At 57.2% G+C, this 20,822-nt stretch overlaps 1 protein-coding gene across 1 annotated transcript in view; it reads right to left on the bottom strand.

Annotated features, from left to right (window-relative positions):
- LOC140685978 (uncharacterized) overlaps window positions 1-20,822 on the bottom strand; it is a 90,562-nt gene that overhangs the window by 18,214 nt on the left and 51,526 nt on the right. The window contains exons 60-87 of the mRNA XM_072938372.1: window positions 20,671-20,785; window positions 20,171-20,232; window positions 19,144-19,258; window positions 18,645-18,706; window positions 17,618-17,732; window positions 17,119-17,180; window positions 16,091-16,205; window positions 15,596-15,657; window positions 14,568-14,682; window positions 14,069-14,130; window positions 13,041-13,155; window positions 12,542-12,603; window positions 11,514-11,628; window positions 11,015-11,076; window positions 9,987-10,101; window positions 9,492-9,553; window positions 8,464-8,578; window positions 7,966-8,027; window positions 6,938-7,052; window positions 6,439-6,500; window positions 5,411-5,525; window positions 4,916-4,977; window positions 3,888-4,002; window positions 3,388-3,449; window positions 2,361-2,475; window positions 1,861-1,922; window positions 833-947; window positions 333-394 (exon numbers count right to left, since the gene is read on the bottom strand). Coding sequence (XP_072794473.1) covers window positions 333-394; window positions 833-947; window positions 1,861-1,922; window positions 2,361-2,475; window positions 3,388-3,449; window positions 3,888-4,002; window positions 4,916-4,977; window positions 5,411-5,525; window positions 6,439-6,500; window positions 6,938-7,052; window positions 7,966-8,027; window positions 8,464-8,578; window positions 9,492-9,553; window positions 9,987-10,101; window positions 11,015-11,076; window positions 11,514-11,628; window positions 12,542-12,603; window positions 13,041-13,155; window positions 14,069-14,130; window positions 14,568-14,682; window positions 15,596-15,657; window positions 16,091-16,205; window positions 17,119-17,180; window positions 17,618-17,732; window positions 18,645-18,706; window positions 19,144-19,258; window positions 20,171-20,232; window positions 20,671-20,785 — 2,478 coding nt within the window. The remainder of the gene's footprint in view (window positions 1-332; window positions 395-832; window positions 948-1,860; window positions 1,923-2,360; window positions 2,476-3,387; window positions 3,450-3,887; window positions 4,003-4,915; window positions 4,978-5,410; window positions 5,526-6,438; window positions 6,501-6,937; window positions 7,053-7,965; window positions 8,028-8,463; window positions 8,579-9,491; window positions 9,554-9,986; window positions 10,102-11,014; window positions 11,077-11,513; window positions 11,629-12,541; window positions 12,604-13,040; window positions 13,156-14,068; window positions 14,131-14,567; window positions 14,683-15,595; window positions 15,658-16,090; window positions 16,206-17,118; window positions 17,181-17,617; window positions 17,733-18,644; window positions 18,707-19,143; window positions 19,259-20,170; window positions 20,233-20,670; window positions 20,786-20,822) is intronic.

Raw genomic sequence — 20,822 nt, 5'->3', positions numbered from 1 at the left:
CACCTGACTGCCACAGGGCTCTGTCCGCCTCCAGCGTCCCCTCATAAACGCTAACGGAAAAGAACTGGGCCACACCACGTAGATACAGACACCCGTTTCACGAGGTGAGTCTCCGAAACTACTGCAGGTGCGTCGGTCGTGCAGTCACACGACGTGAAGCACCCGGTAACTGTAGGAGGTGTGCACTGGGATAAACCCTGTAAGCCCGCAGACCTTCCCGGGCAAATGCAAACTTGGGGACGCAGGCGCAAAGCACCCAGGCGTCCCCGCTGCAGCGTGCCCTGACGCTTACCTACCGAACGAAGAAGAACAGTGACAAAGGGAGACGGTACCTCTTTATCAGAAAAGAAATCGGCCTCGTCCGGTTCTCCGCTTTGGGGCACTGTCACGTGGCCTGTAAGAAGGAGTCACACGTACATTAATGGGGACACAAACCTCTGGGAACTTCAAACCCCCCCTCCTCTCCTCACCTATCCCCAGCTCATGCGTGCTTCAGTGCAACCAAGGGGCACAAAAGGAGGTCAGGGGGCTAAAGCACTTCCTGGAAGGAGAAGCACCGTCGTGCTGGGATCTCTGTGAGGACAGGTGGCAAAGGCCAACCGCCCCAAAGGGGACGGATACTGTGCCAGGACCTACACCTTTCAGGTGTTCCACAGTAGGCGTTCTGTTTAAGGGAGGCAGTGGGCATCGAATCCAGGAAGTTCTGCATGCTAAACATGCATTCACTCTACCGCAGAGCTGCACTGCTCCCTCCGAAAATTGAGTTTCTGGACAGACGCCTGATCAAGACAAGAGAGGGACAGAAAACCCCCAGACGTGTACACTAGCTTACCGAACGTGTCAGCTGGGCCAGCTCCATCAACACAGCTCAACGTGTCATGCGCTGTTACTGGCCCTGGAGCAAGTCCAAACGTCTGGCTATCGGTTGCTGGCTCAGTCGCCAACCCCTAGGAACACAGAGGGCAATTAAACAAGAACCGAACGCCAGAAACCATCACATTCACGCACGGGCTCTTTCCCCCAGTTAGTCATGGGGACAACAAGTACGCACGCCACCTCTCAGATCATAAGCCCTCTCCCCTGGGAGGAGCTGCCGATACACATAAAAGGGAGGCCCTTCTCTCGACTCTGCCACCGGGAGGGAGCCAGGAAGACGACTCGCCACGCAGAAGTCTGACCGCTCTCCAACCCAGGGCGGAGGCATACGGCGAACGGCACAAGGGACAGGAGAGCCCGTGGCAGGTCGCTTAGGTCACGGAGCGCTGGGAAGCCCGCACTGGGTCTTCAGAGACACAACCCAGTGCACACAGGGGGAAGCGAGGGCGCTTCCGGGGAAGGGCAGCCTGGGCCAAAGGCTGCGGGGTCAAGCACCAGAGGAAGTCGCAAGGGAAACTACAGCACTGTTACTGGCCATGGGCTGGAAAAGGGCAAAAGCCCCTACGTTCAAGGCCAGACATCCCCTGGTAACTTTCAGATCAGGATGGCCACAGGAAAAAAAGCCAAGATCAAACGACGACAGGAAAGCACCTGACTGCCACAGGGCTCTGTCTGCCTCCAGCGTCCCCTCATAAACGCTAACGGAAAAGAACTGGGCCACACCACGTAGATACAGACACCCGTTTCACGAGGTGAGTCTCCAAAACTACTGCAGGTGCGTCGGTCGTGCAGTCACACGACGTGAAGCACCCGGTAACTGTAGGAGGTGTGCACTGGGATAAACCCTGTAAGCCCGCAGACCTTCCCGGGCAAATGCAAACTTGGGGACGCAGGCTCAAAGCACCCAGGCGTCCCCGCTGCAGCGTGCCCTGACGCTTACCTACCGAACGAAGGAGAAGAACAGTGACAAAGGGAGACGGTTACCTCTTTATCAGAAAAGAAATCGGCCTCGTCCGGTTCTCCGCTTTGGGGCACTGTCACGTGGCCTGTAAGAAGGAGTCACACGTACATTAATGGGGACACGAGCCTCTGGGAACTTCAACCCCCCCCTCCTCTCCTCACCTATCCCCAACTCATGCGTGCTTCAGTGCAACCAAGGGGCACAAAAGGAGGTCAGGGGGCTAAAGCACTTCCTGGAAGGAGAAGCGCCGTCATGCTGGGATCTCTGTGAGGACAGGTGGCAAAGGCCAACCGCCCAAAAGGGGACGGATACTGTGCCAGGACCTACACCTTTCAGGTGTTCCACAGTAGGCGTTCTGTTTAAGGGAGGCAGTGGGCATCGAATCCAGGAAGTCCTGCATGCTAAGCATGCATTCACTCTACCGCAGAGCTGCACTGCTCCCTCCGAAAATTGAATTTCTGGACAGACGCCTGATCAAGACAAGAGAGGGACAGAAAACCCCCAGACGTGTACACTAGCTTACCGAACGTGTCAGCTGGGCCAGCTCCATCAACACAGCTCAACGTGTCATGCGCTGTTACTGGCCCTGGAGCAAGTCCAAACGTCTGGCTATCGGTTGCTGGCTCAGTCGCCAACCCCTAGGAACACAGAGGGCAATTAAACAAGAACCGAACGCCAGAAACCATCACATTCACGCACGGGGTCTTTCCCCCAGTTAGTCATGGGGACAACAAGTACGCACGCCACCTCTCAGATCATAAGCCCTCTCCCCTGGGAGGAGCTGCCGATACACATAAAAGGGAGGCCCTTCTCTCGACTCTGCCACCGGGAGGGAGCCAGGAAGACGACTCGCCACGCAGAAGTCTGACCGCTCTCCAACCCAGGGCGGAGGCATACGGCGAACGGCACAAGGGACAGGAGAGCCCGTGGCAGGTCGCTTAGGTCACGGAGCGCTGGGAAGCCCGCACTGGGTCTTCAGAGACACAACCCAGTGCACACAGGGGGAAGCGAGGGCGCTTCCGGGGAAGGGCAGCCTGGGCCAAAGGCTGCGGGGTCAAGCACCAGAGGAAGTCGCAAGGGAAACTACAGCACTGTTACTGGCCATGGGCTGGAAAAGGGCAAAAGCCCCTACGTTCAAGGCCAGACATCCCCTGGTAACTTTCAGATCAGGATGGCCACAGGAAAAAAAGCCAAGATCAAACGACGACAGGAAAGCACCTGACTGCCACAGGGCTCTGTCCGCCTCCAGTGTCCCCTCATAAACGCTAACGGAAAAGAACTGGGCCACACCACGTAGATACAGACACCCGTTTCACGAGGTGAGTCTCCGAAACTACTGCAGGTGCGTCGGTCGTGCAGTCACACGACGTGAAGCACCCGGTAACTGTAGGAGGTGTGCACTGGGATAAACCCTGTAAGCCCACAGACCTTCCCGGGCAAATGCAAACTTGGGGACGCAGGCTCAAAGCACCCAGGCGTCCCCGCTGCAGCGTGCCCTGACGCTTACCTACCGAACGAAGGAGAAGAACAGTGACAAAGGGAGACGGTACCTCTTTATCAGAAAAGAAATCGGCCTCGTCCGGTTCTCCGCTTTGGGGCACTGTCACGTGGCCTGTAAGAAGGAGTCACACGTACATTAATGGGGACACAAACCTCTGGGAACTTCAAACCCCCCCTCCTCTCCTCACCTATCCCCAGCTCATGCGTGCTTCAGTGCAACCAAGGGGCACAAAAGGAGGTCAGGGGGCTAAAGCACTTCCTGGAAGGAGAAGCACCGTCGTGCTGGGATCTCTGTGAGGACAGGTGGCAAAGGCCAACCGCCCCAAAGGGGACGGATACTGTGCCAGGACCTACACCTTTCAGGTGTTCCACAGTAGGCGTTCTGTTTAAGGGAGGCAGTGGGCATCGAATCCAGGAAGTTCTGCATGCTAAACATGCATTCACTCTACCGCAGAGTTGCACTGCTCCCTCCGAAAATTGAGTTTCTGGACAGACGCCTGATCAAGACAAGAGAGGGACAGAAAACCCCCAGACGTGTACACTAGCTTACCGAACGTGTCAGCTGGGCCAGCTCCATCAACACAGCTCAACGTGTCATGCGCTGTTACTGGCCCTGGAGCAAGTCCAAACGTCTGGCTATCGGTTGCTGGCTCAGTCGCCAACCCCTAGGAATACAGAGGGCAATTAAACAAGAACCGAACGCCAGAAACCATCACATTCACGCACGGGGTCTTTCCCCCAGTTAGTCATGGGGACAACAAGTACGCACGCCACCTCTCAGATCATAAGCCCTCTCCCCTGGGAGGAGCTGCCGATACACATAAAAGGGAGGCCCTTCTCTCGACTCTGCCACCGGGAGGGAGCCAGGAAGACGACTCGCCACGCAGAAGTCTGACCGCTCTCCAACCCAGGGCGGAGGCATACGGCGAACGGCACAAGGGACAGGAGAGCCCGTGGCAGGTCGCTTAGGTCACGGAGCGCTGGGAAGCCCGCACTGGGTCTTCAGAGACACAACCCAGTGCACACAGGGGGAAGCGAGGGCGCTTCCGGGGAAGGGCAGCCTGGGCCAAAGGCTGCGGGGTCAAGCACCAGAGGAAGTCGCAAGGGAAACTACAGCACTGTTACTGGCCATGGGCTGGAAAAGGGCAAAAGCCCCTACGTTCAAGGCCAGACATCCCCTGGTAACTTTCAGATCAGGATGGCCACAGGAAAAAAACCCAAGATCAAACGACGACAGGAAAGCACCTGACTGCCACAGGGCTCTGTCTGCCTCCAGCGTCCCCTCATAAACGCTAACGGAAAAGAACTGGGCCACACCACGTAGATACAGACACCCGTTTCACGAGGTGAGTCTCCAAAACTACTGCAGGTGCGTCGGTCGTGCAGTCACACGACGTGAAGCACCCGGTAACTGTAGGAGGTGTGCACTGGGATAAACCCTGTAAGCCCGCAGACCATCCCGGGCAAATGCAAACTTGGGGACGCAGGCGCAAAGCACCCAGGCGTCCCCGCTGCAGCGTGCCCTGACGCTTACCTACCGAACGAAGGAGAAGAACAGTGACAAAGGGAGATGGTTACCTCTTTATCAGAAAAGAAATCGGCCTCGTCCGGTTCTCCGCTTTGGGGCACTGTCACGTGGCCTGTAAGAAGGAGTCACACGTACATTAATGGGGACACGAGCCTCTGGGAACTTCAACCCCCCCCTCCTCACCTATCCCCAACTCATGCGTGCTTCAGTGCAACCAAGGGGCACAAAAGGAGGTCAGGGGGCTAAAGCACTTCCTGGAAGGAGAAGCGCCGTCGTGTTGGGATCTCTGTGAGGACAGGTGGCAAAGGCCAACCGCCCAAAAGGGGACGGATACTGTGCCAGGACCTACACCTTTCAGGTGCTTCACAGTAGGCGTTCTGTTTAAGGGAGGCAGTGGGCATCGAATCCAGGAAGTCCTGCATGCTAAGCATGCATTCACTCTACCGCAGAGCTGCACTGCTCCCTCCGAAAATTGAGTTTCTGGACAGACGCCTGATCAAGACAAGAGAGGGACAGAAAACCCCCAGACGTGTACACTAGCTTACCGAACGTGTCAGCTGGGCCAGCTCCATCAACACAGCTCAACGTGTCATGCGCTGTTACTGGCCCTGGAGCAAGTCCAAACGTCTGGCTATCGGTTGCTGGCTCAGTCGCCAACCCCTAGGAACACAGAGGGCAATTAAACAAGAACCGAACGCCAGAAACCATCACATTCACGCACGGGGTCTTTCCCCCAGTTAGTCATGGGGACAACAAGTACGCACGCCACCTCTCAGATCATAAGCCCTCTCCCCTGGGAGGAGCTGCCGATACACATAAAAGGGAGGCCCTTCTCTCGACTCTGCCACCGGGAGGGAGCCAGGAAGACGACTCGCCACGCAGAAGTCTGACCGCTCTCCAACCCAGGGCGGAGGCATACGGCGAACGGCACAAGGGACAGGAGAGCCCGTGGCAGGTCGCTTAGGTCACGGAGCGCTGGGAAGCCCGCACTGGGTCTTCAGAGACACAACCCAGTGCACACAGGGGGAAGCGAGGGCGCTTCCGGGGAAGGGCAGCCTGGGCCAAAGGCTGCGGGGTCAAGCACCAGAGGAAGTCGCAAGGGAAACTACAGCACTGTTACTGGCCATGGGCTGGAAAAGGGCAAAAGCCCCTACGTTCAAGGCCAGACATCCCCTGGTAACTTTCAGATCAGGATGGCCACAGGAAAAAAAGCCAAGATCAAACGACGACAGGAAAGCACCTGACTGCCACAGGGCTCTGTCCGCCTCCAGCGTCCCCTCATAAACGCTAACGGAAAAGAACTGGGCCACACCACGTAGATACAGACACCCGTTTCACGAGGTGAGTCTCCAAAACTACTGCAGGTGCGTCGGTCGTGCAGTCACACGACGTGAAGCACCCGGTAACTGTAGGAGGTGTGCACTGGGATAAACCCTGTAAGCCCGCAGACCTTCCCGGGCAAATGCAAACTTGGGGACGCAGGCGCAAAGCACCCAGGCGTCCCCGCTGCAGCGTGCCCTGACGCTTACCTACCGAACGAAGGAGAAGAACAGTGACAAAGGGAGACGGTTACCTCTTTATCAGAAAAGAAATCGGCCTCGTCCGGTTCTCCGCTTTGGGGCACTGTCACGTGGCCTGTAAGAAGGAGTCACACGTACATTAATGGGGACACGAGCCTCTGGGAACTTCAACCCCCCCCTCCTCTCCTCACCTATCCCCAACTCATGCGTGCTTCAGTGCAACCAAGGGGCACAAAAGGAGGTCAGGGGGCTAAAGCACTTCCTGGAAGGAGAAGCGCCGTCGTGCTGGGATCTCTGTGAGGACAGGTGGCAAAGGCCAACCGCCCCAAAGGGGACGGATACTGTGCCAGGACCTACACCTTTCAGGTGTTCCACAGTAGGCGTTCTGTTAAGGGAGGCAGTGGGCATCGAATCCAGGAAGTCCTGCATGCTAAGCATGCATTCACTCTACCGCAGAGCTGCACTGCTCCCTCCGAAAATTGAGTTTCTGGACAGACGCCTGATCAAGACAAGAGAGGGACAGAAAACCCCCAGACGTGTACACTAGCTTACCGAACGTGTCAGCTGGGCCAGCTCCATCAACACAGCTCAACGTGTCATGCGCTGTTACTGGCCCTGGAGCAAGTCCAAACGTCTGGCTATCGGTTGCTGGCTCAGTCGCCAACCCCTAGGAACACAGAGGGCAATTAAACAAGAACCGAACGCCAGAAACCATCACATTCACGCACGGGGTCTTTCCCCCAGTTAGTCATGGGGACAACAAGTACGCACGCCACCTCTCAGATCATAAGCCCTCTCCCCTGGGAGGAGCTGCCGATACACATAAAAGGGAGGCCCTTCTCTCGACTCTGCCACCGGGAGGGAGCCAGGAAGACGACTCGCCACGCAGAAGTCTGACCGCTCTCCAACCCAGGGCGGAGGCATACGGCGAACGGCACAAGGGACAGGAGAGCCCGTGGCAGGTCGCTTAGGTCACGGAGCGCTGGGAAGCCCGCACTGGGTCTTCAGAGACACAACCCAGTGCACACAGGGGGAAGCGAGGGCGCTTCCGGGGAAGGGCAGCCTGGGCCAAAGGCTGCGGGGTCAAGCACCAGAGGAAGTCGCAAGGGAAACTACAGCACTGTTACTGGCCATGGGCTGGAAAAGGGCAAAAGCCCCTACGTTCAAGGCCAGACATCCCCTGGTAACTTTCAGATCAGGATGGCCACAGGAAAAAAAGCCAAGATCAAACGACGACAGGAAAGCACCTGACTGCCACAGGGCTCTGTCCGCCTCCAGCGTCCCCTCATAAACGCTAACGGAAAAGAACTGGGCCACACCACGTAGATACAGACACCCGTTTCACGAGGTGACTCTCCAAAACTACTGCAGGTGCGTCGGTCGTGCAGTCACACGACGTGAAGCACCCGGTAACTGTAGGAGGTGTGCACTGGGATAAACCCTGTAAGCCCGCAGACCTTCCCGGGCAAATGCAAACTTGGGGACGCAGGCGCAAAGCACCCAGGCGTCCCCGCTGCAGCGTGCCCTGACGCTTACCTACCGAACGAAGGAGAAGAACAGTGACAAAGGGAGACGGTTACCTCTTTATCAGAAAAGAAATCGGCCTCGTCCGGTTCTCCGCTTTGGGGCACTGTCACGTGGCCTGTAAGAAGGAGTCACACGTACATTAATGGGGACACGAGCCTCTGGGAACTTCAACCCCCCCTCCTCTCCTCACCTATCCCCAACTCATGCGTGCTTCAGTGCAACCAAGGGGCACAAAAGGAGGTCAGGGGGCTAAAGCACTTCCTGGAAGGAGAAGCGCCGTCGTGCTGGGATCTCTGTGAGGACAGGTGGCAAAGGCCAACCGCCCCAAAGGGGACGGATACTGTGCCAGGACCTACACCTTTCAGGTGTTCCACAGTAGGCGTTCTGTTAAGGGAGGCAGTGGGCATCGAATCCAGGAAGTCCTGCATGCTAAGCATGCATTCACTCTACCGCAGAGCTGCACTGCTCCCTCCGAAAATTGAGTTTCTGGACAGACGCCTGATCAAGACAAGAGAGGGACAGAAAACCCCCAGACGTGTACACTAGCTTACCGAACGTGTCAGCTGGGCCAGCTCCATCAACACAGCTCAACGTGTCATGCGCTGTTACTGGCCCTGGAGCAAGTCCAAACGTCTGGCTATCGGTTGCTGGCTCAGTCGCCAACCCCTAGGAACACAGAGGGCAATTAAACAAGAACCGAACGCCAGAAACCATCACATTCACGCACGGGCTCTTTCCCCCAGTTAGTCATGGGGACAACAAGTACGCACGCCACCTCTCAGATCATAAGCCCTCTCCCCTGGGAGGAGCTGCCGATACACATAAAAGGGAGGCCCTTCTCTCGACTCTGCCACCGGGAGGGAGCCAGGAAGACGACTCGCCACGCAGAAGTCTGACCGCTCTCCAACCCAGGGCGGAGGCATACGGCGAACGGCACAAGGGACAGGAGAGCCCGTGGCAGGTCGCTTAGGTCACGGAGCGCTGGGAAGCCCGCACTGGGTCTTCAGAGACACAACCCAGTGCACACAGGGGGAAGCGAGGGCGCTTCCGGGGAAGGGCAGCCTGGGCCAAAGGCTGCGGGGTCAAGCACCAGAGGAAGTCGCAAGGGAAACTACAGCACTGTTACTGGCCATGGGCTGGAAAAGGGCAAAAGCCCCTACGTTCAAGGCCAGACATCCCCTGGTAACTTTCAGATCAGGATGGCCACAGGAAAAAAAGCCAAGATCAAACGACGACAGGAAAGCACCTGACTGCCACAGGGCTCTGTCCGCCTCCAGCGTCCCCTCATAAACGCTAACGGAAAAGAACTGGGCCACACCACGTAGATACAGACACCCGTTTCACGAGGTGACTCTCCAAAACTACTGCAGGTGCGTCGGTCGTGCAGTCACACGACGTGAAGCACCCGGTAACTGTAGGAGGTGTGCACTGGGATAAACCCTGTAAGCCCGCAGACCTTCCCGGGCAAATGCAAACTTGGGGACGCAGGCGCAAAGCACCCAGGCGTCCCCGCTGCAGCGTGCCCTGACGCTTACCTACCGAACGAAGGAGAAGAACAGTGACAAAGGGAGACGGTTACCTCTTTATCACAAAAGAAATCGGCCTCGTCCGGTTCTCCGCTTTGGGGCACTGTCACGTGGCCTGTAAGAAGGAGTCACACGTACATTAATGGGGACACGAGCCTCTGGGAACTTCAACCCCCCCCTCCTCACCTATCCCCAACTCATGCGTGCTTCAGTGCAACCAAGGGGCACAAAAGGAGGTCAGGGGGCTAAAGCACTTCCTGGAAGGAGAAGCGCCGTCGTGCTGGGATCTCTGTGAGGACAGGTGGCAAAGGCCAACCGCCCCAAAGGGGACGGATACTGTGCCAGGACCTACACCTTTCAGGTGTTCCACAGTAGGCGTTCTGTTTAAGGGAGGCAGTGGGCATCGAATCCAGGAAGTCCTGCATGCTAAGCATGCATTCACTCTACCGCAGAGCTGCACTGCTCCCTCCGAAAATTGAGTTTCTGGACAGACGCCTGATCAAGACAAGAGAGGGACAGAAAACCCCCAGACGTGTACACTAGCTTACCGAACGTGTCAGCTGGGCCAGCTCCATCAACACAGCTCAACGTGTCATGCGCTGTTACTGGCCCTGGAGCAAGTCCAAACGTCTGGCTATCGGTTGCTGGCTCAGTCGCCAACCCCTAGGAACACAGAGGGCAATTAAACAAGAACCGAACGCCAGAAACCATCACATTCACGCACGGGCTCTTTCCCCCAGTTAGTCATGGGGACAACAAGTACGCACGCCACCTCTCAGATCATAAGCCCTCTCCCCTGGGAGGAGCTGCCGATACACATAAAAGGGAGGCCCTTCTCTCGACTCTGCCACCGGGAGGGAGCCAGGAAGACGACTCGCCACGCAGAAGTCTGACCGCTCTCCAACCCAGGGCGGAGGCATACGGCGAACGGCACAAGGGACAGGAGAGCCCGTGGCAGGTCGCTTAGGTCACGGAGCGCTGGGAAGCCCGCACTGGGTCTTCAGAGACACAACCCAGTGCACACAGGGGGAAGCGAGGGCGCTTCCGGGGAAGGGCAGCCTGGGCCAAAGGCTGCGGGGTCAAGCACCAGAGGAAGTCGCAAGGGAAACTACAGCACTGTTACTGGCCATGGGCTGGAAAAGGGCAAAAGCCCCTACGTTCAAGGCCAGACATCCCCTGGTAACTTTCAGATCAGGATGGCCACAGGAAAAAAAGCCAAGATCAAACGACGACAGGAAAGCACCTGACTGCCACAGGGCTCTGTCCGCCTCCAGCGTCCCCTCATAAACGCTAACGGAAAAGAACTGGGCCACACCACGTAGATACAGACACCCGTTTCACGAGGTGAGTCTCCAAAACTACTGCAGGTGCGTCGGTCGTGCAGTCACACGACGTGAAGCACCCGGTAACTGTAGGAGGTGTGCACTGGGATAAACCCTGTAAGCCCGCAGACCTTCCCGGGCAAATGCAAACTTGGGGACGCAGGCTCAAAGCACCCAGGCGTCCCCGCTGCAGCGTGCCCTGACGCTTACCTACCGAACGAAGGAGAAGAACAGTGACAAAGGGAGACGGTTACCTCTTTATCAGAAAAGAAATCGGCCTCGTCCGGTTCTCCGCTTTGGGGCACTGTCACGTGGCCTGTAAGAAGGAGTCACACGTACATTAATGGGGACACGAGCCTCTGGGAACTTCAACCCCCCCCTCCTCTCCTCACCTATCCCCAACTCATGCGTGCTTCAGTGCAACCAAGGGGCACAAAAGGATGTCAGGGGGCTAAAGCACTTCCTGGAAGGAGAAGCGCCGTCGTGCTGGGATCTCTGTGAGGACAGGTGGCAAAGGCCAACCGCCCAAAAGGGGACGGATACTGTGCCAGGACCTACACCTTTCAGGTGTTCCACAGTAGGCGTTCTGTTAAGGGAGGCAGTGGGCATCGAATCCAGGAAGTCCTGCATGCTAAGCATGCATTCACTCTACCGCAGAGCTGCACTGCTCCCTCCGAAAATTGAGTTTCTGGACAGACGCCTGATCAAGACAAGAGAGGGACAGAAAACCCCCAGACGTGTACACTAGCTTACCGAACGTGTCAGCTGGGCCAGCTCCATCAACACAGCTCAACGTGTCATGCGCTGTTACTGGCCCTGGAGCAAGTCCAAACGTCTGGCTATCGGTTGCTGGCTCAGTCGCCAACCCCTAGGAACACAGAGGGCAATTAAACAAGAACCGAACGCCAGAAACCATCACATTCACGCACGGGCTCTTTCCCCCAGTTAGTCATGGGGACAACAAGTACGCACGCCACCTCTCAGATCATAAGCCCTCTCCCCTGGGAGGAGCTGCCGATACACATAAAAGGGAGGCCCTTCTCTCGACTCTGCCACCGGGAGGGAGCCAGGAAGACGACTCGCCATGCAGAAGTCTGACCGCTCTCCAACCCAGGGCGGAGGCATACGGCGAACGGCACAAGGGACAGGAGAGCCCGTGGCAGGTCGCTTAGGTCACGGAGCGCTGGGAAGCCCGCACTGGGTCTTCAGAGACACAACCCAGTGCACACAGGGGGAAGCGAGGGCGCTTCCGGGGAAGGGCAGCCTGGGCCAAAGGCTGCGGGGTCAAGCACCAGAGGAAGTCGCAAGGGAAACTACAGCACTGTTACTGGCCATGGGCTGGAAAAGGGCAAAAGCCCCTACGTTCAAGGCCAGACATCCCCTGGTAACTTTCAGATCAGGATGGCCACAGGAAAAAAAGCCAAGATCAAACGACGACAGGAAAGCACCTGACTGCCACAGGGCTCTGTCCGCCTCCAGCGTCCCCTCATAAACGCTAACGGAAAAGAACTGGGCCACACCACGTAGATACAGACACCCGTTTCGCGAGGTGAGTCTCCAAAAATACTGCAGGTGCGTCGGTCGTGCAGTCACACGACGTGAAGCACCCGGTAACTGTAGGAGGTGTGCACTGGGATAAACCCTGTAAGCCCGCAGACCTTCCCGGGCAAATGTAAACTTGGGGACGCAGGCGCATAGCACCCAGGCGTCCCCGCTGCAGCGTGCCCTGACGCTTACCTACCGAACGAAGGAGAAGAACAGTGACAAAGGGAGACGGTTACCTCTTTATCAGAAAAGAAATCGGCCTCGTCCGGTTCTCCGCTTTGGGGCACTGTCACGTGGCCTGTAAGAAGGAGTCACACGTACATTAATGGGGACACGAGCCTCTGGGAACTTCAACCCCCCCCTCCTCTCCTCACCTATCCCCAACTCATGCGTGCTTCAGTGCAACCAAGGGGCACAAAAGGAGGTCAGGGGGCTAAAGCACTTCCTGGAAGGAGAAGCGCCGTCGTGCTGGGATCTCTGTGAGGACAGGTGGCAAAGGCCAACCGCCCCAAAGGGGACGGATACTGTGCCAGGACCTACACCTTTCAGGTGTTCCACAGTAGGCGTTCTGTTAAGGGAGGCAGTGGGCATCGAATCCAGGAAGTCCTGCATGCTAAGCATGCATTCACTCTACCGCAGAGCTGCACTGCTCCCTCCGAAAATTGAGTTTCTGGACAGACGCCCGATCAAGACAAGAGAGGGACAGAAAACCCCCAGACGTGTACACTAGCTTACCGAACGTGTCAGCTGGGCCAGCTCCATCAACACAGCTCAACGTGTCATGCGCTGTTACTGGCCCTGGAGCAAGTCCAAACGTCTGGCTATCGGTTGCTGGCTCAGTCGCCAACCCCTAGGAACACAGAGGGCAATTAAACAAGAACCGAACGCCAGAAACCATCACATTCACGCACGGGCTCTTTCCCCCAGTTAGTCATGGGGACAACAAGTACGCACGCCACCTCTCAGATCATAAGCCCTCTCCCCTGGGAGGAGCTGCCGATACACATAAAAGGGAGGCCCTTCTCTCGACTCTGCCACCGGGAGGGAGCCAGGAAGACGACTCGCCACGCAGAAGTCTGACCGCTCTCCAACCCAGGGCGGAGGCATACGGCGAACGGCACAAGGGACAGGAGAGCCCGTGGCAGGTCGCTTAGGTCACGGAGCGCTGGGAAGCCCGCACTGGGTCTTCAGAGACACAACCCAGTGCACACAGGGGGAAGCGAGGGCGCTTCCGGGGAAGGGCAGCCTGGGCCAAAGGCTGCGGGGTCAAGCACCAGAGGAAGTCGCAAGGGAAACTACAGCACTGTTACTGGCCATGGGCTGGAAAAGGGCAAAAGCCCCTACGTTCAAGGCCAGACATCCCCTGGTAACTTTCAGATCAGGATGGCCACAGGAAAAAAAGCCAAGATCAAACGACGACAGGAAAGCACCTGACTGCCACAGGGCTCTGTCCGCCTCCAGCGTCCCCTCATAAACGCTAACGGAAAAGAACTGGGCCACACCACGTAGATACAGACACCCGTTTCGCGAGGTGAGTCTCCAAAATTACTGCAGGTGCGTCGGTCGTGCAGTCACACGACGTGAAGCACCCGGTAACTGTAGGAGGTGTGCACTGGGATAAACCCTGTAAGCCCGCAGACCTTCCCGGGCAAATGCAAACTTGGGGACGCAGGCGCAAAGCACCCAGGCGTCCCCGCTGCAGCGTGCCCTGACGCTTACCTACCGAACGAAGGAGAAGAACAGTGACAAAGGGAGACGGTTACCTCTTTATCAGAAAAGAAATCGGCCTCGTCCGGTTCTCCGCTTTGGGGCACTGTCACGTGGCCTGTAAGAAGGAGTCACACGTACATCAATGGGGACACGAGCCTCTGGGAACTTCAACCCCCCCTCCTCTCCTCACCTATCCCCAACTCATGCGTGCTTCAGTGCAATCAAGGGGCACAAAAGGAAGTCAGGGGGCTAAAGCACTTCCTGGAAGGAGAAGCGCCGTCGTGCTGGGATCTCTGTGAGGACAGGTGGCAAAGGCCAACCGCCCAAAAGGGGACGGATACTGTGCCAGGACCTACACCTTTCAGGTGTTCCACAGTAGGCGTTCTGTTTAAGGGAGGCAGTGGGCATCGAATCCAGGAAGTCCTGCATGCTAAGCATGCATTCACTCTACCGCAGAGCTGCACTGCTCCCTCCGAAAATTGAGTTTCTGGACAGACGCCTGATCAAGACAAGAGAGGGACAGAAAACCCCCAGACGTGTACACTAGCTTACCGAACGTGTCAGCTGGGCCAGCTCCATCAACACAGCTCAACGTGTCATGCGCTGTTACTGGCCCTGGAGCAAGTCCAAACGTCTGGCTATCGGTTGCTGGCTCAGTCGCCAACCCCTAGGAACACAGAGGGCAATTAAACAAGAACCGAACGCCAGAAACCATCACATTCACGCACGGGCTCTTTCCCCCAGTTAGTCATGGGGACAACAAGTACGCACGCCACCTCTCAGATCATAAGCCCTCTCCCCTGGGAGGAGCTGCCGATACACATAAAAGGGAGGCCCTTCTCTCGACTCTGCCACCGGGAGGGAGCCAGGAAGACGACTCGCCACGCAGAAGTCTGACCGCTCTCCAACCCAGGGCGGAGGCATACGGCGAACGGCACAAGGGACAGGAGAGCCCGTGGCAGGTCGCTTAGGTCACGGAGCGCTGGGAAGCCCGCACTGGGTCTTCAGAGACACAACCCAGTGCACACAGGGGGAAGCGAGGGCGCTTCCGGGGAAGGGCAGCCTGGGCCAAAGGCTGCGGGGTCAAGCACCAGAGGAAGTCGCAAGGGAAACTACAGCACTGTTACTGGCCATGGGCTGGAAAAGGGCAAAAGCCCCTACGTTCAAGGCCAGACATCCCCTGGTAACTTTCAGATCAGGATGGCCACAGGAAAAAAAGCCAAGATCAAACGACGACAGGAAAGCACCTGACTGCCACAGGGCTCTGTCCGCCTCCAGCGTCCCCTCATAAACGCTAACGGAAAAGAACTGGGCCACACCACGTAGATACAGACACCCGTTTCACGAGGTGAGTCTCCAAAACTACTGCAGGTGCGTCGGTCGTGCAGTCACACGACGTGAAGCACCCGGTAACTGTAGGAGGTGTGCACTGGGATAAACCCTGTAAGCCCGCAGACCTTCCCGGGCAAATGCAAACTTGGGGACGCAGGCGCAAAGCACCCAGGCGTCCCCGCTGCAGCGTGCCCTGACGCTTACCTACCGAACGAAGGAGAAGAACAGTGACAAAGGGAGACGGTTACCTCTTTATCAGAAAAGAAATCGGCCTCGTCCGGTTCTCCGCTTTGGGGCACTGTCACGTGGCCTGTAAGAAGGAGTCACACGTACATTAATGGGGACACGAGCCTCTGGGAACTTCAACCCCCCCCTCCTCACCTATCCCCAACTCATGCGTGCTTCAGTGCAACCAAGGGGCACAAAAGGAGGTCAGGGGGCTAAAGCACTTCCTGGAAGGAGAAGCGCCGTCGTGCTGGGATCTCTGTGAGGACAGGTGGCAAAGGCCAACCGCCCAAAAGGGGACGGATACTGTGCCAGGACCTACACCTTTCAGGTGCTTCACAGTAGGCGTTCTGTTTAAGGGAGGCAGTGGGCATCGAATCCAGGAAGTCCTGCATGCTAAGCATGCATTCACTCTACCGCAGAGCTGCACTGCTCCCTCCGAAAATTGAGTTTCTGGACAGACGCCTGATCAAGACAAGAGAGGGACAGAAAACCCCCAGACGTGTACACTAGCTTACCGAACGTGTCAGCTGGGCCAGCTCCATCAACACAGCTCAACGTGTCATGCGCTGTTACTGGCCCTGGAGCAAGTCCAAACGTCTGGCTATCGGTTGCTGGCTCAGTCGCCAACCCCTAGGAACACAGAGGGCAATTAAACAAGAACCGAACGCCAGAAACCATCACATTCACGCACGGGGTCTTTCCCCCAGTTAGTCATGGGGACAACAAGTACGCACGCCACCTCTCAGATCATAAGCCCTCTCCCCTGGGAGGAGCTGCCGATACACATAAAAGGGAGGCCCTTCTCTCGACTCTGCCACCGGGAGGGAGCCAGGAAGACGACTCGCCACGCAGAAGTCTGACCGCTCTCCAACCCAGGGCGGAGGCATACGGCGAACGGCACAAGGGACAGGAGAGCCCGTGGCAGGTCGCTTAGGTCACGGAGCGCTGGGAAGCCCGCACTGGGTCTTCAGAGACACAACCCAGTGCACACAGGGGGAAGCGAGGGCGCTTCCGGGGAAGGGCAGCCTGGGCCAAAGGCTGCGGGGTCAAGCACCAGAGGAAGTCGCAAGGGAAACTACAGCACTGTTACTGGCCATGGGCTGGAAAAGGGCAAAAGCCCCTACGTTCAAGGCCAGACATCCCCTGGTAACTTTCAGATCAGGATGGCCACAGGAAAAAAAGCCAAGATCAAACGACGACAGGAAAGCACCTGACTGCCACAGGGCTCTGTCCGCCTCCAGCGTCCCCTCATAAACGCTAACGGAAAAGAACTGGGCCACACCACGTAGATACAGACACCCGTTTCGCGAGGTGACTCTCCAAAACTACTGCAGGTGCGTCGGTCGTGCAGTCACACGACGTGAAGCACCCGGTAACTGTAGGAGGTGTGCACTGGGATAAACCCTGTAAGCCCGCAGACCTTCCCGGGCAAATGCAAACTTGGGGACGCAGGCGCAAAGCACCCAGGCGTCCCCGCTGCAGCGTGCCCTGACGCTTACCTACCGAACGAAGGAGAAGAACAGTGACAAAGGGAGACGGTTACCTCTTTATCAGAAAAGAAATCGGCCTCGTTCGGTTCTCCGCTTTGGGGCACTGTCACGTGGCCTGTAAGAAGGAGTCACACGTACATTAATGGGGACACGAGCCTCTGGGAACTTCAACCCCCCCCTCCTCTCCTCACCTATCCCCAACTCATGCGTGCTTCAGTGCAACCAAGGGGCACAAAAGGAGGTCAGGGGGCTAAAGCACTTCCTGGAAGGAGAAGCGCCGTCGTGCTGGGATCTCTGTGAGGACAGGTGGCAAAGGCCAACCGCCCCAAAGGGGACGGATACTGTGCCAGGACCTACACCTTTCAGGTGTTCCACAGTAGGCGTTCTGTTAAGGGAGGCAGTGGGCATCGAATCCAGGAAGTCCTGCATGCTAAGCATGCATTCACTCTACCGCAGAGCTGCACTGCTCCCTCCGAAAATTGAGTTTCTGGACAGACGCCTGATCAAGACAAGAGAGGGACAGAAAACCCCCAGACGTGTACACTAGCTTACCGAACGTGTCAGCTGGGCCAGCTCCATCAACACAGCTCAACGTGTCATGCGCTGTTACTGGCCCTGGAGCAAGTCCAAACGTCTGGCTATCGGTTGCTGGCTCAGTCGCCAACCCCTAGGAACACAGAGGGCAATTAAACAAGAACCGAACGCCAGAAACCATCACATTCACGCACGGGCTCTTTCCCCCAGTTAGTCATGGGGACAACAAGTACGCACGCCACCTCTCAGATCATAAGCCCTCTCCCCTGGGAGGAGCTGCCGATACACATAAAAGGGAGGCCCTTCTCTCGACTCTGCCACCGGGAGGGAGCCAGGAAGACGACTCGCCACGCAGAAGTCTGACCGCTCTCCAACCCAGGGCGGAGGCATACGGCGAACGGCACAAGGGACAGGAGAGCCCGTGGCAGGTCGCTTAGGTCACGGAGCGCTGGGAAGCCCGCACTGGGTCTTCAGAGACACAACCCAGTGCACACAGGGGGAAGCGAGGGCGCTTCCGGGGAAGGGCAGCCTGGGCCAAAGGCTGCGGGGTCAAGCACCAGAGGAAGTCGCAAGGGAAACTACAGCACTGTTACTGGCCATGGGCTGGAAAAGGGCAAAAGCCCCTACGTTCAAGGCCAGACATCCCCTGGTAACTTTCAGATCAGGATGGCCACAGGAAAAAAAGCCAAGATCAAACGACGACAGGAAAGCACCTGACTGCCACAGGGCTCTGTCCGCCTCCAGCGTCCCCTCATAAACGCTAACGGAAAAGAACTGGGCCACACCACGTAGATACAGACACCCGTTTCACGAGGTGAGTCTCCGAAACTACTGCAGGTGCGTCGGTCGTGCAGTCACACGACGTGAAGCACCCGGTAACTGTAGGAGGTGTGCACTGGGATAAACCCTGTAAGCCCGCAGACCTTCCCGGGCAAATGCAAACTTGGGGACGCAGGCGCAAAGCACCCAGGCGTCCCCGCTGCAGCGTGCCCTGACGCTTACCTACCGAACGAAGGAGAAGAACAGTGACAAAGGGAGACGGTACCTCTTTATCAGAAAAGAAATCGGCCTCGTCCGGTTCTCCGCTTTGGGGCACTGTCACGTGGCCTGTAAGAAGGAGTCACACGTACATTAATGGGGACACAAACCTCTGGGAACTTCAAACCCCCCCTCCTCTCCTCACCTATCCCCAGCTCATGCGTGCTTCAGTGCAACCAAGGGGCACAAAAGGAGGTCAGGGGGCTAAAGCACTTCCTGGAAGGAGAAGCGCCGTCGTGCTGGGATCTCTGTGAGGACAGGTGGCAAAGGCCAACCGCCCCAAAGGGGACGGATACTGTGCCAGGACCTACACCTTTCAGGTGTTCCACAGTAGGCGTTCTGTTAAGGGAGGCAGTGGGCATCGAATCCAGGAAGTCCTGCATGCTAAGCATGCATTCACTCTACCGCAGAGCTGCACTGCTCCCTCCGAAAATTGAGTTTCTGGACAGACGCCTGATCAAGACAAGAGAGGGACAGAAAACCCCCAGACGTGTACACTAGCTTACCGAACGTGTCAGCTGGGCCAGCTCCATCAACACAGCTCAACGTGTCATGCGCTGTTACTGGCCCTGGAGCAAGTCCAAACGTCTGGCTATCGGTTGCTGGCTCAGTCGCCAACCCCTAGGAACACAGAGGGCAATTAAACAAGAACCGAACGCCAGAAACCATCACATTCACGCACGGGCTCTTTCCCCCAGTTAGTCATGGGGACAACAAGTACGCACGCCACCTCTCAGATCATAAGCCCTCTCCCCTGGGAGGAGCTGCCGATACACATAAAAGGGAGGCCCTTCTCTCGACTCTGCCACCGGGAGGGAGCCAGGAAGACGACTCGCCACGCAGAAGTCTGACCGCTCTCCAACCCAGGGCGGAGGCATACGGCGAACGGCACAAGGGACAGGAGAGCCCGTGGCAGGTCGCTTAGGTCACGGAGCGCTGGGAAGCCCGCACTGGGTCTTCAGAGACACAACCCAGTGCACACAGGGGGAAGCGAGGGCGCTTCCGGGGAAGGGCAGCCTGGGCCAAAGGCTGCGGGGTCAAGCACCAGAGGAAGTCGCAAGGGAAACTACAGCACTGTTACTGGCCATGGGCTGGAAAAGGGCAAAAGCCCCTACGTTCAAGGCCAGACATCCCCTGGTAACTTTCAGATCAGGATGGCCACAGGAAAAAAAGCCAAGATCAAACGACGACAGGAAAGCACCTGACTGCCACAGGGCTCTGTCCGCCTCCAGCGTCCCCTCATAAACGCTAACGGAAAAGAACTGGGCCACACCACGTAGATACAGACACCCGTTTCACGAGGTGAGTCTCCGAAACTACTGCAGGTGCGTCGGTCGTGCAGTCACACGACGTGAAGCACCCGGTAACTGTAGGAGGTGTGCACTGGGATAAACCCTGTAAGCCCGCAGACCTTCCCGGGCAAATGCAAACTTGGGGACGCAGGCGCAAAGCACCCAGGCGTCCCCGCTGCAGCGTGCCCTGACGCTTACCTACCGAACGAAGGAGAAGAACAGTGACAAAGGGAGACGGTACCTCTTTATCAGAAAAGAAATCGGCCTCGTCCGGTTCTCCGCTTTGGGGCACTGTCACGTGGCCTGTAAGAAGGAGTCACACGTACATTAATGGGGACACAAACCTCTGGGAACTTCAAACCCCCCCTCCTCTCCTCACCTATCCCCAACTCATGCGTGCTTCAGTGCAACCAAGGGGCACAAAAGGAGGTCAGGGGGCTAAAGCACTTCCTGGAAGGAGAAGCGCCGTCGTGCTGGGATCTCTGTGAGGACAGGTGGCAAAGGCCAACCGCCCCAAAGGGGACGGATACTGTGCCAGGACCTACACCTTTCAGGTGTTCCACAGTAGGCGTTCTGTTTAAGGGAGGCAGTGGGCATCGAATCTAGGAAGTTCTGCATGCTAAACATGCATTCACTCTACCGCAGAGCTGCACTGCTCCCTCCGAAAATTGAGTTTCTGGACAGACGCCTGATCAAGACAAGAGAGGGACAGAAAACCCCCAGACGTGTACACTAGCTTACCGAACGTGTCAGCTGGGCCAGCTCCATCAACACAGCTCAACGTGTCATGCGCTGTTACTGGCCCTGGAGCAAGTCCAAACGTCTGGCTATCGGTTGCTGGCTCAGTCGCCAACCCCTAGGAACACAGAGGGCAATTAAACAAGAACCGAACG

This window comes from Vicugna pacos, chromosome 15 (assembly GCF_048564905.1).
Source record: "Vicugna pacos chromosome 15, VicPac4, whole genome shotgun sequence".
In the NCBI taxonomy this organism is placed as follows: Eukaryota; Metazoa; Chordata; class Mammalia; order Artiodactyla; family Camelidae; genus Vicugna; species Vicugna pacos.
The sequence above is the reverse complement of the archived record's forward strand: the minus strand, read 5'-3'. Positions and strand labels throughout refer to the sequence as shown.